Source organism: Haliotis cracherodii, unplaced genomic scaffold, assembly GCF_022045235.1.
Source record: "Haliotis cracherodii isolate W230 unplaced genomic scaffold, xgHalCrac1.p SCAF_10, whole genome shotgun sequence".
Lineage (NCBI taxonomy): Eukaryota > Metazoa > Mollusca > Gastropoda > Lepetellida > Haliotidae > Haliotis > Haliotis cracherodii.
The window spans coordinates 36507542-36525497 of record NW_027266265.1 but is presented as its reverse complement, the minus strand read 5'-3'; the positions used below and the strand labels follow the sequence as shown (position 1 = coordinate 36525497).

At 40.6% G+C, this 17956-nt stretch overlaps 2 protein-coding genes across 2 annotated transcripts; one reads left to right on the top strand and one right to left on the bottom strand.

The window, feature by feature from the left end:
• Positions 1 to 2317: 2317 nt before the first annotated feature.
• LOC139450058 (uncharacterized) lies at positions 2318 to 8905 on the bottom strand. The gene is made up of 4 exons (XM_071231700.1): positions 8757 to 8905; positions 6781 to 7017; positions 4895 to 5044; positions 2318 to 3373 (listed from the first exon to the last, which is right to left on the bottom strand). The coding sequence occupies exons 1-4, from the start codon at positions 8833 to 8835 to the stop codon at positions 3135 to 3137; spliced, it is 705 nt and encodes a 234-aa protein (XP_071087801.1). The 5' UTR covers positions 8836 to 8905; the 3' UTR covers positions 2318 to 3134.
• Positions 8906 to 12401: 3496 nt separating this feature from the next.
• Positions 12402 to 17938, top strand: LOC139450051 (low-density lipoprotein receptor-related protein 12-like). Its single transcript, XM_071231688.1, has 4 exons — positions 12402 to 12526; positions 13468 to 13698; positions 16289 to 16438; positions 16931 to 17938. Exons 1-4 carry the CDS (start codon positions 12442 to 12444, stop codon positions 17188 to 17190), a joined length of 726 nt encoding a protein of 241 aa, XP_071087789.1. The 5' UTR covers positions 12402 to 12441; the 3' UTR covers positions 17191 to 17938.
• The last annotated feature ends 18 nt before the right edge of the window (positions 17939 to 17956 follow it).

The following is a 17956-nucleotide window of genomic DNA, read 5'->3' as shown; positions in this document are numbered from 1 at the left end:
CAAAACCTTTTTAGCTTGATTAACAACATTAGATATATGTGCACTCCAAGATAGATTTCGAAAAAATAATACACCAAGGTATTTATATGTAGTTACACATTCCAACAATTTTCCATCGTAAACCCATTTTTCATATTTTGCAAGAACACTCCCATTTTTAAAAACTACTACTTTAGTTTTATCAATATTGACTGTTAATGAATAATCTTTACAATAACATTCTAACACATTGATTCTTTTCTGGAGACCATAAACAGTATCTGCTATGAGAATGACATCATCTGCGAAAAGTAATAAAAACAATTGAACTACATCTGGATGAAATTGGATACCATGTGCGCAACTGGATTCAATATCTATGGCAAGATCATTTATGAACAAGGCAAACAAAATGGGACTAAGGACACATCCTTGACGAACTCCCTTACTGCAGCAGTGAACATGTGATTAGGATGTAATACGTTTAATGTCATGCGTTTTGACTACGAAGAGATGGATACATGAATGGAGCTTCCTGTTCTAAGTACAGTTTCACTTCCGCTCGAAATAGAGGTTGAAAGAGGTTGTAGAGGTTTAAATCCCAAGTACGTCCGTGTATTTTACCAGTCATGATGAGTGAGTCAGTATGGGTTTACGCCTCTTTTAACAATATTCCAGCAATATCACGACCGGGGACAGCAGAAATTGGCTTCAGACATTGTGCGCATTGGGGGAATCGAACCCGGGTGACGAGGTGACCAGGGTGACGAGCGAACGCTTTAACCAATAGGCTACCCCACCGCCCCAAATCATGATGGGCTTGGAATAATTAATTTAACCGCATTCTTTACAGTGTTTGTTTGTTGGTTGTTTAACACTGCACTCAGCAATATTGTACTTGACGTAAAAGGCGACTATGCTTGTCGCAAGAGGCGACCTACGGGATCGGGTGGTCAGGCTCGCTGACTTGGTTGATGCAAGTCATCGATCCCGCTTGCGTGGAGCGATGCTAATGATATCAATCACTTGAGTGTCTGGTCCAGACTTGATTATTTACATACCGCCGTCATATAGCTGGAGTATTGCTGAGTGCGACGTTAAACAACAAACAAACAAAGAAATTTAGTCATATGACGGCGGCCTGTAAATAATCTGGACCAGACAATCCAGTAATTGATATTAGGAGCATTGATCCCCGATGTTCGAGTACGGTGGCATGCAATCATACAAGTCACTGAACCTGACCAACCGATCAACAAAGTCGCCTCGGACGACAAGCATTGGGGACCTATTCTAACTCGAAATCCAAAGGATGTTTGTATAGTGGAACATCGTTTATCCAGATGACCTGTATCTGGAGACTGACTTCATAGTGGAAGCTGGTGGCAAGTATGTAAATTACTCGCCATTGCATCTGGTTACATTAGCCAGCAATCTCATTAACATCAGACCTGTGAAGATTCGGAATAGATCTTCAGCAACCCATGCTTGCTGTAAAAGGCGACTATACTTGTCGTAAAAGGCGACTAGCAGGATCGGGTGGTCAGGCTCGCTGACTTGGTTGATGCATGTCATCCATCCCAATTGCGTGGATCGATGCTCATGATATTAATCACTGGATTGTCTGATCCAGACTCGATTATTTACAGACGGCCGTCATATAGCTGGAATATTGCTGAGTGCGGCGTTAAACAACAAACCAACCAACCAACCAACCATTAACATCAGATCTTAGTGCTCGTTTCCGCTGAAAGTTACGTTTAGTGGTTGTTTGAACTAGATTCTGACTTTGAAAAGAATGGATTTGCAAGGTGCTGTCTTGTGAAAACCCATACTAGTCAACTGGAAATCATTACGTCTTAATGCATGATGTGACGTTTATCGTTGATCACACGACGTCAAAATGCAAATTACACAGCTGTTACACAGCTAACGCACAGATGTTAAGCTTGTAACACATACAAGGTTAAATAGGGTTTAACGTCTCGTTCAAGATTATTGCACTGATATAGCGACGTACATGCACGTGTGTGTGCGTGTGCGTGCGTGCGTGTATGTGTGGCTGCCTGTACTAAATGCCGATTTATAGTGCTAGCTCACTGAGATACCATGCTGTAGTTTAACATGAATACCCCACTCAGACACAGTATACTGACTCCGAGCCGACCAGTCCTTGTTTTAGCCCCTTAACGCCGAGCGCCATGGTAACAACAAATACATCTTTTTACGTCTTTTGGTAGGACGCGGCCGAGGATCGAGTCCCCGACCTTCCGCTCTCCATTCGGACGCTTTGCCACTAGACCACGGAGGCGGTAGTAACAAATACATATCACCGTGCGACATATTTTATTCACATTAAAACAGCACGAATATCTCTTGGCACGTTATGAACTTACATATTATGAAGAACGATTACATGCACGCTGATGCATAATTCTTACAGACAGTTGGACGCTGACCATTGGATATTTACTGGGGGAAGGATGTGAAGAGCTGATATTTTTTTAAAGGAATAATTCTTCACGTTCTCCAACAAAAATGTTCACTGAAATGTCACATTAACAACAAATATTGTTTTAAATATGTGTCGAACTAACTACCTCAAACTGACACTAAATTATATCATAATCGATATGAGTGTAATTGAAATATTATTGTCAATTGTTCAGGAAATAACATCCCTCTCGTTGACGCCCTTTTAAACTGTCATGACACGAATCAAGTTCGGAGACTATTGTTTAACGCCACATTCAGCAATATTCCAGCTCTTTGAATAATAGGGACCTGGAATATTGCTGAATGTGGCGTTAAACAATAGTTCCAGCTCTCTAAACAGTCCAGGCGACTATGCTTGTCGTAAGAGGTGACCAACGGGATCGGTTGGTCAGGCTCGCTGACTTGGTTGATGCATGTCATCGATCCCATCGATATCAATGACTGGCTTGTCCGGTCCAGACTCGATTATTTACAGACCGCCGTCATAAAGGTAGAATATTACTGAGTGCGGCGTTAAACAACAAACAAACTCTAAATAATCGATTCTGCATGAGGCAAGCCAGTGATTGATACAACTGTAGCATGCAAACAATCAACGATATCGATTAGAAGAAATCAGCATGATCATCCATTGTGGACAGATGATCCCCATTTAGTCTTTATTGAATCTGCGTGTACAACCGCTGTGCTCTCCTTTTTCTGATGACGACGATGATGCACCCCACGGTGACGAGACAAAGTATGCCCCCAATAGAGATAATGAGAATCTCCAAAATGCTTGGACGACACGCTGTGGTTTCATCGGAGTTGTCCCCACAGTCGTCGTAATTGTTACAGATGACGTCGCGGGAAACACAGTTGTCGTTGCTGCAGTGGTACTCGTGGTGACCGCAAGAACCTGAAGCGTAACATCGTGTAACATTATGTAACATAGCGTAACATTTGACGGTGGATATAGTCAGTTCATTATGAAAGTTGATCGCATATGTGTGGTTATCAAATCATTCGTTTAAACATAGATGTTAAGGGGGCACAGATGGCCCAGTCGTCCAAGCTGTAATGTGCAGAGTTAAGTCCCTTTGGTACATCAGAAACCTATGATTGTGGGTTCGAATCCCGGTTCGCCCTGATCATGTGTCTAGGTTTTTCAGCACCATTTCCGTACTCGTGGGTTTCACCGAAGTCGTAAACGTCAGAGATCAGACCTGCATTACTTGGGGCTTTCCTCCCATATCAAGCTGACAGGTGATATAATTGGAATACTTTTCAAAGCGATGTTAAACCCAACTCACTCACTCGCTCATATATATTTTTTTGATTGCACCCACTGAAATGTAAATTCTAAACATCACCGCCTGAAGAAGAATCAGTCTCAATTATCTGCTGATTTCATGGGCGTGAAAGCGAAAACAGTGTAAACGTTATATAAATAGATCACTGAAGTCAGTTATCACACCAGCTGTTCGTAAACAAAATGCTAATCTATGAAGCATATGAAAAGTTAAGTTGTATGAAAAAGCAACTACCGTACGTATGATAAAACACGTGCGAAAACTTGTTTTCAATTTAATAGGGCATGTAGAAAATTTGGTAGCATCTCTAAAGGTTCTAAATTATTGTGTACGAGTAATTTAAGAAGCAATTGTGGTCTGACATTTTTTCGTCTAAATGAATAAAACAGCGACAGTGAATTGTAGTATTATTCTAATTGTTCAGAGATAATTTGACTGGAAAATAATGATAAGTAGAAGATTGATCTTATGCCATCCGCATTGAGTGAGTATAGTTTAACGCCGCTTTTTGCAATATTCCAGCAATATCACGGCGGGGGACACCAGAAATGGGTGAGTGAGTGAGTATGGTTTTACGCCGCTTTTAGCAATATTCCAGCAATATCACGGCGGGGGACACCAGAAATGGCCTTCACACATTGTACCCATGTCGGGAATCGAACCCGGGTGATCGGTGTGATGAGCGAATACTTTAACCACTAGGCTACCCCACTGCCCCTTGCTATCCATAGCGTCACTGAATAACAATATACATAATTGAATACCTAAAGAAAATTAAGTACTTTGATTTAAATATCTCAAACTAAAATTAACTAGAGATTTATTCTGGCATCAGTACTTCTGAATAACCAGGTTTCATTGAATTACAGTATGAATAGTCCAATACCTAAACGAAGGGGGGGGGGGGGGGGGGGGGGGGGCAGTTGTCAGTGAGTCAGTGAGCAATTGTGGTTTTACGCCGCCTTGAACATTATTCTAGCAATAGCACGACCGGGGACACCAGAAATGGGCTTCAAACATTGTACCTATATGGGGAATTGAACCCGGGCATTCGGCGTGACGAGCGTACGCTTCAGCCACTAAGCTACCCCATCTCCCAGTTATGAATGAAGGCAGCATCTTTTTACCATCCTTAGCGAGCCTGAATGAAGATATGAGAAACTTGAACCCCCCGGGCTCCGTCACGCCCTCGTCCTTGTGGTACTCCCACCAGGAGTAGACCCCGGAGGTGTTCAGCGTGGGTCGGGACAGGTGCTCGCCACATATCCGCGGAGGTTCTGGAATGGAGTATTACTGAGAGAATGATATCTAACGCCGTTGACAGCTAAGTCCAAGCTACAGTAAACTACGTGTATAACGAACACGCTTATAACGAACTGACGGATATAGCGAACTTACTTTTTTGTCCCGACTATTTGCTGTATTTATGCTGTATAAATGCTTATAACGAACTAAAATTAGTGGTCCCTTTCAGTTCGTTATATCCGTAGTATCATGACGGTTTATAAATAATCTAGTTTGGACCAGGTAGACCCGTGGTTGACGGCATGAGCATCGATCCACTCCGAGAACGATGACAAGAGCAACTGGTCAAGCGTTGTGGCCACCGTTGTCTGGGGACTGTGAATTTATATATTCTGTCCTGAAATCCCAACGGGGAGTTCATTGAATATGTTTGACATGTGAAGATGGCTACAAAATAAAGCATTGGAAACGATCTGTCCTAGGAAGTCGTCTGTCATTTTCGAAATTTGGCGCTTAGATGTCCGGAGGTTTGACGTCATCAGTGTCTGTGGCCATAATACTGCTAACGCTCTATTTACATAATTTTAATTCGTTTCTTTAACTTTTGAGAATACCAAAACGTTGCTATGAGCTCCAGTACTATATCTGCCACGTTCTTTATGTTCAATGTTATTTACAGTTCTTTAAAAAAATAGTGATATATACATGTATGCTCAATCCAAGTCAATCTATGAATTAAATACATGATTAGTGGTGCAGTGGCGGACATGGTTTCGCGAGCTAGGGGCCAACCATTTGATATTTGGTAAAATAAATGAACGAATCATTTTGTCAAAGTACATTGTTTATAAAAAAATTTAGATATAAACGTTTTAACACACCGCCTTAATTTACCCAAAGTTATAACTCGACAAAATACGCTGCATCTTTATAATATGCTAACACGAAGTTCTTTAACACAGTTTTGTCAAATTGTCATTCATTGTTTAGTTGATAACTGTTTAGTTTTGTGTAGTTTGTATGCATAACAACATATCTGTTTTTAGTTATAGATGTTTTGACATTGTAATATGCAACGGGAATTTCCTTTTTTTAAATAAAATATAAAAAGTGGAGAAGATATATTTCACCACTGACCATAAAGTCTACACTATAATGGAGAAGATATATTTCAACACTTACCATCAAATCTACACTAATTGGAAAAGATATATTTCACCAATGACCATCAAATCTACACTATAATGGAGAAGATATATGTGTGCACTTACCATAAAGTATACTCTGTAATGGAGAAGATATATGTGCACTTACCATAAAGTCTACACTATAATGGACAACATATATTTCACCACTTACCATAAAGTCTACACTATAATGGAGAAGAAATACGTGTGCCTTTACCATAAAGTCTACACTATATTGGAGAAGATATATGTGTGCACTTACCATAAAGTCTACACTATAATGGAGAAGATATATGTGTGCACTTACCATAAAGTCTACACTATAATGGAGAAGATATATGTGTGCACTTACCATAAAGTCTACACTATAATGGAGAAGATATATATGTGTACTTACCATCAAATCTATAATACTATAATGGAGAACATATATTGCTGCACTTACCATCAAATCTACACTAAAATGGATAAGATATATTTCACCACCTACCATAAAGTCTACACTATAATGTAGAAGATGTATTTTCTGCACTTACCATCAAATCTACACTATAATGGAGAAGATGTTTTTCTGCACTTACCGTTGAGCGGCTGCGCGTCTGAGTTGAGGATGATCAGTGAGGTCTCGTTGCAGAGGTCACTTGCCGTTAAATTGATGCTGAGCGGAGTTATGAGGAGTCGCTGTGTCAACTCCTTCGTCATGACGACAACTGTACAAAACATCTCTGTCGAATCCGTCTCTGTACCGTTGTCTGTGAATTCTAGCAGCATGTCTTTCGTGAAGTCTATTGTGGTGCCACATTCCTGGTCGAAATAATCTGGAAGAAATAATATTTAAAGCAATAACAAACGTATTAATGAATTCTACCGTGATTAATATGAGCAATAAGGAGAAGCAGTACTAGATCATTCTGTTCAACGTCATTTGTTGTTTAACGCGTTTTAGCGTTAAGGTTCCAACAACGTCCCACGTCATCGGAGTACCATGGCACGCTGTCAACCAAATCATCCATTCTATATCTATTTCTAAAGCTTGATTTCGGTCAAGCATTTGTGAGTGAGTGAGTTTAAAGCTGCGTTTAACAGTATTCCAGCTGTGTATTCAACTTAATGTGTGAGGAAAGCCCGAAGTAATGCAGGTCTCAGACGTTTACCACTTTGTCCTCTTCACTGTCACAAGTTGTCAGCGCATTAAAGCCAATCATATAAGCCAAGCATAGAGCAGAGCATAGAGCTCTTCTATGTCCAAATTCTTTCAAACATCCACCAACTGGAGGCAGATTAATGGGTAATTCTGGAGTAATAATCATCTACTTGACAGTAGATCCCAGATCCCTTGTAGTTCCAATATCAACAAATGTTTCCCAAACATATTATGTAGAACTTCCTTTTGCATCACCTCAAGAGGAATTGAAAGCTACAATCGTGAAGATATACAAACATGTGGTACCTTCACTCACTTTACCGTTATCTTTGATGTTACACATGTTAATGACGTCACTATATGTTCTAAAACGATCTCTCAGACCGTAACACGTAAAATCTGCTGAAACGATATCATGGAATAGCAATAATAGTTTGGCCATAAAGTTGGTTACAACGCCGCTTTGAGTTGTTTGTTTGTTTGTTTGTTGTTAAACACCGCACTTAACAATAATCCAGCTTTATGACGGCGGTCAGTAAATAATCGAGTCTGGGCCAGACAATCCAGTGATTAACAACATGAGCATCTTTCCACGCAATTGTGGTACGATGACATGCATCAACCAAGTCAGCGAACCTGACCACCCGATCCCGTTAGTCGTTTCTTACGCTAAGCATGAGTTGCCGAAGACGTGTTCTTCCCGGGTACTATAGGTAGAGACATTGCACAAAATCGTGGCATTGACGTAACAAGATTGGCGAGAATCAGCCAAGAGGTCAGCGAGGCTGATCACCCAATCCCGTTAGTCGTCTCTTACGACAAGCATAGTCGCCTTTTACGGCAAGCATGGACTGCTGAAGATCTCTTCCGACCCAGATCATCTTTGAACAGAATTCCAATTATATCACGACGTGTCAGGATACTGTGCAACTGAACCCGAAGTGATGCAGGTTTCAGAAATGTATGACTTTGGTGAAACTCCCAAGTTTGGGTATGGTGTTTACAAATCTAATAACATAAGCAGGAACAATTTGGGATTCGAACCCACGATCACCGGTCTCTGGCACAAGAAAGGTCCGTAACTCTGTATAGTTAATTGCGACGCCTTAGATTTTTGGTTGGTTGGTTTGTTGTTTAACGCCGCACTCAGCACTATTCCAGCTATATGACGACGGTCTGAAAATAATCGAGTCTGGACCAGACAATCCAGTGATTAATATCCTCATGCATCAACCAAGTAAGCGAGCCTGACCACCCGATCCCGTTAGTCGCCTTTTACGACAAGCATAATCACCTTTTACGGCAAGCAAGGCGACGCCTTAGACGACTAGACCACACCTGAAATCACTTGAAACCGACAGCGCATCTCAATCCGATAGTATCCTGTCTTAACAAACCAAAAGTCATACTCACATGTCGTTGGTGTGTAAGTACATCTTCCTAAATTATATAATGCAATGTAACTAAATAGCATGAAGATCCTAGCAGCCATGTTGTCGAGACAGTATTCAGTATTTCCCCTTCATGTTGGTGACGTTTCTCCCCAGGTCATACTAGGAACGTTATCGCTACATGTGACGGTGATAAGTTGTCGCAATAGCGGGCAGTTGATGCTTCGTGTACCTGATTATCTATTGTAGTCTATACCTGTTTACACACAACCGATTCGACTTCAACATGCATGATTGCCCCATGTGATTATAGACCTGTTTACACATAACTGATTCGAAGTTAATACGCTTAATTGCTCTATATGATAGTATACCTTTTTTACACATATCCGATCCGATTAACATGCATAATTGCCCTGTGTGATAGTAGACCTGTTTACACGATTTTAATTGGTTTGATACCTGATGACAGCCAGCAAGATATATGCAACAGTTTATGTATCCCGCGAAACCCTTGCCCAACGGAAAGGTCAAATTCTAAAACGGATACCTGTGATTTTTAAAATATGTTATAAAATAATTGAACATACAGGGTTTTACATGGCTCAGAGATTTGCGTCCAATACGCACAAAAGTATAGAATGCATAGAATGGAAAAGAATATATATTGCATCCCGAAAGACGTAAAATAATATTCATTGTGACAAAATTCTTAGCAAGAAACATAAAGTTCCTGTAATTAAAGTATTTATTAAAAATCTTAGCGTACAGTATATTACATCATTGCATTATTTTACAGGACCCACATATTTTCTGTAAGTACTCTTGAAATAAGTAATAATGAGTTAAAACGTCCAAGAGAACATTTTGTATAGTTCGTGACCCAATATACTTTATTACCACGTGATTCTACAGTGATTACATCTTCAGCAACCCATGCTTGTCGTAAAAGGCGACTACCGGGATCGGGCGGTCAGGCCTCGCTGACTTGTTGGATGCATGTCATCGTATACCAATTTCGTGAATCGATGCTCATGATGTCAGCCACTGGATTGTGTGGTCTGAACTCGATTATTTACAGACCGCCGTCATTTAGCTTGAATATTGCTAAATGCCGCGTTAAACAACAAACAAACAAACATAAATTGAGACTACCTACACCTCATAAGAATATCAAAATGGACAAATACTTGATTCTGTTCATGAGGTGTTAGAAACATTGTAAATAACGCATTGGTTTATTTCCCCACATACGTACAATGTGTGAAGCCATTTCTTGTCGGCTCTGTACTGCAGCATTGCTGACGGTGTCATAAGCCTCACTCATTCAAACACCACCTAAACAATCACTCAAATACCATTCAAACACTCACTCAAATAACACTCACTAAAACACTCACTCAAATAACACTCACTCAAGCGTTCACTCAATCACCACTCCCTCAACACTCACTCACTCAAAAACTCACTGAAACACTCACTCAAACACCACTAACTCAAATACTCACTTATACACACACACACAAACATTCACTCAATCACCACTCACTTACTCAACACTCACTCAAACACTCACTGAAATACCACTCACTCAAACACTCACTCAATCATCACTCACTCAACACTCACTCATTCGAACTCTCACTCATTCAAACACTCACTCAAATACCACTCACTCAAACACTCACTCATTCACCACTCACTTGACACTCACTCAAACACTCACTGAAATACCACTCACTCAAACACTCACTCATTCACCACTCACTTAACACTCACTCAAACACTCACTCATTCAAACACTCACTCAAACACTCACTCAAATACCACTCACTCAATCACCACTCACTCAACACTCACTCAAACACTCACTCATTCAAACACTCACTCAAACACTCACTCAATCACTCACTCACTCAAACACTCACTCAAACACTAACTCATTCAAACACTCAATGAAACACTCAATCAAATAGCACTCACTCAAATACTCACTCAAATACCACTCACTCAAACACTCACTCAAAACACTCACTCAAACACTCACTCAAACACTAACTCATTCAAACACTCACTCAACACTCACTCAAACACTCACTCAATCAACACTCAATCAACGCTCACTCAAACAGTCACTCATTCAAACACTCACTCAAACACTCACTCAACACTCACTCACACGTTCACTCATACAAACACTTACTCAACACTCACTCAATCACCACTCACTCAACACTCACTCAAACACTCACTCATTCAAACACTCACTCATACACTCACACTACTTAGTCACTCATTCCTCCAGATAGTCACTGTCTGTGCATCAGCAGCCATTCAATTTATGTACATGTGGGGGCACGGATGGTCCAGTCGTCTCAGGCGCCGCAATTCGCTGTGCAGAGTTGCGTACCTTGGGCACGCCAGAAACCTATGATTGGGGGTTCGAATCCCGGTACGCCCCGATTATGTTTCTAGTGGTAAACGTCCGAGACCTGCATCACTTTCCCCCACATTAAGTTGACACGCCGTGATATAACTGGAAAACTGTTAAAAGCGGCGTTAACCCCAACTCACTCACTCACTCACTTACTCATGTACATGTCTCAGGTTTTCATCTTAAAGTAACACATACATTCACTGTCACAATAGCAATTGCTTTGAATGTCATTTAACTGTTCTGTCAGGTATATTATGAACGGGTACAACACCAGTATCGATAGCCGACGTGCAGATTAAATACGGTCAAAGGTCGACACGTCTCCGAATACATGTCAATTTATAACTACCTCTACTGAACCTAACACAAATCATATTAGTTCAAAATGTCAACGCTTCGGGTGTGTAAACACTGGGGTTTTTGTGTTTTTATGTACCGCGTATATTTGAATCTATCAAGACAAGGCTCGTTTATAATTTACCAAGTATGCCTGGCCTGGTTGTGTAGGTTCACGGTTGTCGAAATGTTTGTTGAGGACATCATGTTCTGTAATGCGATACGCGACGTACCATGATATATTTCATTATCGAAACACATAAGTTCACAGAGTGATCAAGACATGTGCTGTATGAATCGTTTATCACCAGAACAATAATCCTATGTAGTCTTTCCCATTAGTATCTAACATCAGAATACATGCATAAATATACAAAATACGCTACGGTTACGTTTAAGTGTTCGCTGTGACCGACCGAATACATGTAACTCCTCTATACCCATGAATGTGTGTTTGGCGTTTAACGCCGCACTCTGCAGTATTCCAGCTAAAGGGTGCCGGCCTAGAGGTAATCGAGTCAAGACCAGAAAATCCAGTGATCGATATTGTGAGCAACGATCAATGCAGGCGGTGCACGATGACAGGCTATACACCATGTGTTCCTATCATTACCAAACAGCCCAAAAGTGTGTTTGTCGTTGAACGCCGCACTCTACAATATTCCAGTTACAGGGCCGAGGCCTGGATCAGCAAATCTAGTGATCGATATTGTGAGCAACGATCAACGCAGGAGGCCCACATCAAAGATAGGCATTTTGTAAGCGATATATACAACACGACACGATATGTTTAATGGTCCGCATTGACTCTCTGCATGTTATCAATCTCTCCTTGATTACTTTCAGTGATAACCTTTACACCATATCCAACTAGCACGCCAACTCTATACCCTGACAGGGAGCGATACGTGAACAATAATAACAGTTTGAAACAATGGAGCTTTATGTTAATATTATTTTGCTGGTAATGATAGGCACACGTGGGGTCAGTCAGGCTCAAAAGAACACACCAAAGACATGTAAGTACTTGTTTTGCCTTAATTTAGTGGTGTATTTATGTTTACACTAAAACCGAAGGATTGGTATACTTGATAATACAATTCGTTAGCCCAGTGGAGTAAATAATATGTCATGTAAGTACGTTATGACATTATATCGGTTTTAGTGAGTATGGTTTTCCGCCACTTTTAGCCATGTTCCAGCCATATCATGGCGGGGGACACCAGAAATCGGCTTCACACATTGTACCAAAGAGGGGAATCGAACCCGGGTCTCCGGCGTGCAAGTGAACGCTTTATCCACGAGGCTACCCCACTGCCTCCCTAGACAGGAAAAGCAACGATTGGATAACAAATTTGACTCCTAAAGTATCACATTTACGACGCTGCATATATCGGCTAATATTTTTTTATTTATCTGTAAGGGTAATTGTGACTGTTATATTCCTTATCAGGGCGTTTATGCTTCACACTTTATCCTACATTCTATATATGTATGTTTCATCTTTTGTGTTGATATGTTATGCTTTATCACTTATGTTTTATCCTTTGCCATGTTTGCTTTATCCTTTGCGCAACATCCTTTGTCTTTTTTGATTATCCTGTATGCCTTCGAAGATAAACGGGGGCACAGGTGGATTTGCGTCCCTTGAGCACACCAGGAACCTATGCTTGTGGGCGCGTACACCGGTTCGGCTTTATACTGTTTCTAGGTTTGTCAGCACCATACCCGTGCTCGTGGGTTTCAATAAGTGGTAATCGTCTGAGACCGGCATCACTTCGGGCTTTCCTCCCACATTAAGCTGACACGCCTCGACATAACTAGAATACTGTTCAAAGCGACGTTAAACCAAACTCACTCACTCACTCGAAGACAATATTATACCGTTCTTATTTTCTTACATCGCTGACTTAGAAGGAGACGTTTCAATGGTGAGTGTCTGTATCCTTTATCCTTTCAGTTGAGCTTTCTGAAGAATGTGGCAATACGATCATTATTTCGGAAGATATGCTTCTCAAACTATCCGTCAACAAGACCAGGAAGAAACAAGAGAGTTGTAAGACGTTGGTTGAAAGTGACGTTGACGGCAATCGGTTGTTAGTTCGCCTCCTGAGTATTGACATCCCCGGCTATCCAGATTGCTCGAAAGCCGGCGTCCATGTGTCTCAGATTGAGGGCAAACATGCTTCAGGTGAGACTGGGATGGCCACAGAATCATACCTATTACACACGTGTTTCTTTTCGTTCGGCTCCGTGGGGATTCCACAAGATATTTTATGAGATAGCTATTGTATTCGGTAAGGCATCCGTGTTTTTTATGTGTTTGTCATCTCCATCCTCACCAGCAAGAGAGCGGGTGGGAGAAGTAAGAAAAAACAATAAATTTTATAAAGACATTTTTTACTAATCGTGTGACTTGTTTTAGGACATTTTAAAGTACCAGTTAGTAACCAAATATTCCCCACAAGACTATATGACAAGAGAGATGACTTCAACTTTGGAGCAATATTCTTGCAACTTGAGTCCTTGGTGTCTACATTTCATAACTCGAGCATACTCTTTCTACCAAGACTTCAAGTTTACAGTAAAGCTTCCAAAAAGTGGAGGACATTTCCAAATGTTTTTGTTTGTTTGTTTGTTGTTTAACGCCGCACTCAGCCATATTCCAGTTATATGATGGCGGTCTGTAAATAATCGAGTCTGGATCAGACAGTTCAGTGATTGACATCATGAGCATTGATGCACGCAATTGGGATCGATGACATGCATCAACCAAGTCAGCGAGCCTGACCATCCGATCCCGTTAGTCGCCTCTTACAACAAGCATAGTCGCCTTTTACGCCAAGCATGGGTTGCTGAAGACCTACTGTACGCCGGATCTTCACGGGTCCCATTTCCAAATGTGACTCACCAGTGACAAAAATGATGTCTGATATAATTCCCTATGTTAACTTGGATCATGTGTCACTTGTTAACGATGATTATAGATGAACTTATATATCTACTATGTACAGGTAGAAAGTTCCGGTATATTGGTTGTGATTCTACAATGATTCACTCTATTGAATTGAATCAGATGTGAAAACCTCATGCCGCCATGTGAGTGAGTGTACGAAAAGGAGGACTTCTTACCTGACTTGCTTTTGCATGTGTTTGTGACGGGTGCCACAGGTGGGGCTCACCTTTTCGCGAACACCTTGTATCATTACTATTTGATAGTGAATCATAAACACATGCTCTTGATATAGTCAGAATCGTACAATCGAGATTTCGTAATATGCAAATATAGCGAAATGATTTTTTCGCTTTTATTCAAATTAATTTACGACGAAGATCGAGTCGCTGTTCTTTGGAAGCCACTATTTAATAGATATAGCTGAAGCAATTTCAAGCTGACCTAGTTTTTGTATGATTGTGCAGTTGCAGTAGTAACTTTCATATCGGAGCATCGGTTTCCACAGCGGCGGGGAAAATTGAGATATGAAAACTTTGTAATGTTTTACGCCGGAATGGATATTCAGGGCGGGCGGGAGATGGGAAACTCAGACAATTCATAAAAATCCTCTCAGTCAATGTTACTTTGTTGATTGCGTGTCATCGCACCCCGACGTTGTAGAATGTGTGGTTCAGCACACGTTATATAGCAGAACTACTATACACGAGTAGGGAATTAAAGACAAACAAACAATTTATGTATTGTGTAAATCATATATTTTCATCAATTATAGTATGTAACAAATGTTATATGTGGGATAACACTTTCTTAATAAAGTACAGATGCCCGTACCTTTTTTTTTTCTTTTTTTTTCTTTTATTGCGGGGGGGGGGGGGTTGAGTCCCGTCCGGGATTCGAACCCACACTTGCCAGAGTGAGGCACCTAATCGCCAGCACACAAAGTCAGCGATCTAACCCACTCAGCCACCGAGGCGTCCACAAAAAATGAAAGTCCGACAACTGGTAGTCTAGATCACGTTCTTTGAGTACCCCTCTGACATAGTATGCACGTGTAATCCATGTTGTTCACCATGTCGTTCAGGAATCATTTCATGTGCCTGAAATCAGACATCAAATCCGAGACCAGTGGGTTTCACGAAAGTCGAAAATGCCTAAAAACTGCATCTCTTGTGCACCGTGTTTGAAACCATGTTTAAAGCTGCGTTAAACCCAAACAAACTGAGGGGCGAGAGAAACTATGGCTTCAGTTGACTTTATTATATGTTTGCTTTTCAATTGAAAATATCCACACAAAAAAACACTGTACTGGCGCTTAGTCAGCACTCAAAGAATATTCTACGTGGTTTTATTTCTTTTTTATATAATTTGAAAAATAATTCGTTTAACTTTTTAAAAATGACTTGATACACAGCTGTCGATGGGTATCTTAGACATCTTATCTTTTATAATCAACAAATTACCTTTTTTTGACACAAATTTACATTTCAAGATGGTTGGGGTCATGTGGTTGCAAATTCATACCTTACTCCGATTTTCACTAAGCTAATTTGTTTACACAAAATTACCCAGCCACAGATTACTTTTTGTAAACTTTTGCAGGAATGAGTGATGATTAAACAAATATAATAAAATTTAACAACAATTCTTCAATTTTCAATTACATAAAAAACAAACTGGGTATATTTTCTTTTGACCCTCATCCTAGCTCACTGGAGCGCTACATATATGTAGACATTTCACGTTATCCACCATAATTAATATATAATTGTAGTTTTTATGACATTTGTGATAATTATTTCTTCTTTTTTTTTATTCTTTCTTCAAGAACGTCTATGTGGTACCAACATAACAACTCCTGTCTTCAACTCCAGCGGTCAGTCAGTGGGAGTTTGGTACCATTCCAACCGTGGCGAGCATGAGGCTTCTCAGGATGTCTTCACTTTACTTATCACGTCCTTTCACGAACAGATCAATGGTAAGTGCTACAGAACGCTCGTGCACTTACACCCGTGAAGATCCGGGGTAGAATAGGCCTTCAGCAACTCACCCTTGCTGTAAAAGACGGCTGTTCTTGTTGTAAGAGGCGACTAACGGGATCGTGTGGTCAGGCTCGCTGACTTGGTTGATGCATGTCATCGATCCCAATTGCGTGGGACCCTTGAAGATCCGGGGTAGAATAGGTCTTCAGCAACCCATTCTTGCTGTAAAAGACGACTATGCTTGTCGTAAGAGGCGACTAACGGGATCGGGTGGTCAGGCTCCCTGACTTGGTTGATGCACGTAATCGATCCAAATTGCGTGGATCGATGCTCATGATACCAATCACTGGATTGTCTGGTCCAGACTCGATTATTTACAGCCGCCGTCATACAGCTGGAATATGGCTGAGTGCGGCGTTAAGCAACAAACCAATCCCAAACCAAAACCCTTAACACCAGAGTCGCCTAAGAGGATATCTTTGTTGCAGGGGCGTGTACGTCTTATGACTTCACGTGCAGTAACTCACTCTGCATAGACAGCGACATGACCTGCAACAGCTTCGATGACTGCTCCGATAATTCGGACGAGACGATAGGCTGTAATGCGACTGAAGGCAACCAGCTGGTGAAGAAAGTTGTTATTGTGTCTGTATGTTGTGGGGTGTTTCTGTTAGCTGTTGTTTGTGTCTTCGCCGTCAAAATACACCGAGCAAGGAACAGACGTGGGTCATATTTACCTATTGACTGATTACGTACCAACAGTGTATAACGAGATTCGAGTAAGAATTGTGTTTATATTCTTTTTATATCTGATTTCATAAATGACAAATTTGGCTTACTTAATAATGTCAAAGCATATATAACATTCGTCACCACCCTTTCAGTAACCTGCAAGAAAAAATCTACGAATGTTGTGCTCGAAAACGCGAAAAAACAGTCAGAAAGCTCTATCATTTGGTTCTCTTTAATAGTCTTTGTATAGTCAAAAGAAAATCTCCCTCTAAAGTACATACTAAACATGGGCGGTTACAGCTTTTTTTAAAAGGGGGGTGCACAATTAAGATCTGTTTATTGTCTTTGGTGGTAATTTATACAGAAATAAAGATTTTTTTCGAAATAAAAAGGGGGTAGAATAGGTCTTCAGCAACTCATACTTGCCGTAAAAGGCGACTATGCTTGACGTAAGAGGCGACTAACTGGATCGGGTGGTCAGGCTCGCTGACTTGGTTGATACATGTCATCGATCCCAATTGCGTGGATCGATGCTCATGTTGTCAATCACTGGATTGGCTGGTCCAGACTCAATTATTTTACAGACCGCCGTCATATAGCTGGAATATTGCTGAGTGCGACGTTAAACAACAAACAAACCCTTTCATACCAAAAGGAGCCTCTGCCTAAATACAGTATTTGTTTTTTTTTCTATTTAAATTCCAAATGTCTAAATTTATATTCATTAACACGTCTATAACCTTACAATTAGGCATATATATATATATATATATACCAAGGCA

What these genes read in the sequence shown, in the direction of transcription:
- LOC139450058 (XM_071231700.1), bottom strand. Translation starts at nt 8,835, where the DNA reads ATGGCTGCTAGGATCTTCATGCTATTTAGTTACATTGCATTATATAAT. An exon ending in TACTTACACACCAACGACAT is followed by an intron (nt 7,018 to 8,756) that starts GTGAGTATGACT and finishes TATTTCTTCCAG; the next exon opens with ATTATTTCGACCAGGAATGT. An exon ending in AGACGCGCAGCCGCTCAACG is followed by an intron (nt 5,045 to 6,780) that starts GTAAGTGCAGAA and finishes ACTCCATTCCAG; the next exon opens with AACCTCCGCGGATATGTGGC.
- LOC139450051 (XM_071231688.1), top strand. Translation starts at nt 12,442, where the DNA reads ATGGAGCTTTATGTTAATATTATTTTGCTGGTAATGATAGGCACACGT. An exon ending in TGAGGGCAAACATGCTTCAG is followed by an intron (nt 13,699 to 16,288) that starts GTGAGACTGGGA and finishes TCTTTCTTCAAG; the next exon opens with AACGTCTATGTGGTACCAAC. An exon ending in CTTTCACGAACAGATCAATG is followed by an intron (nt 16,439 to 16,930) that starts GTAAGTGCTACA and finishes TCTTTGTTGCAG; the next exon opens with GGGCGTGTACGTCTTATGAC.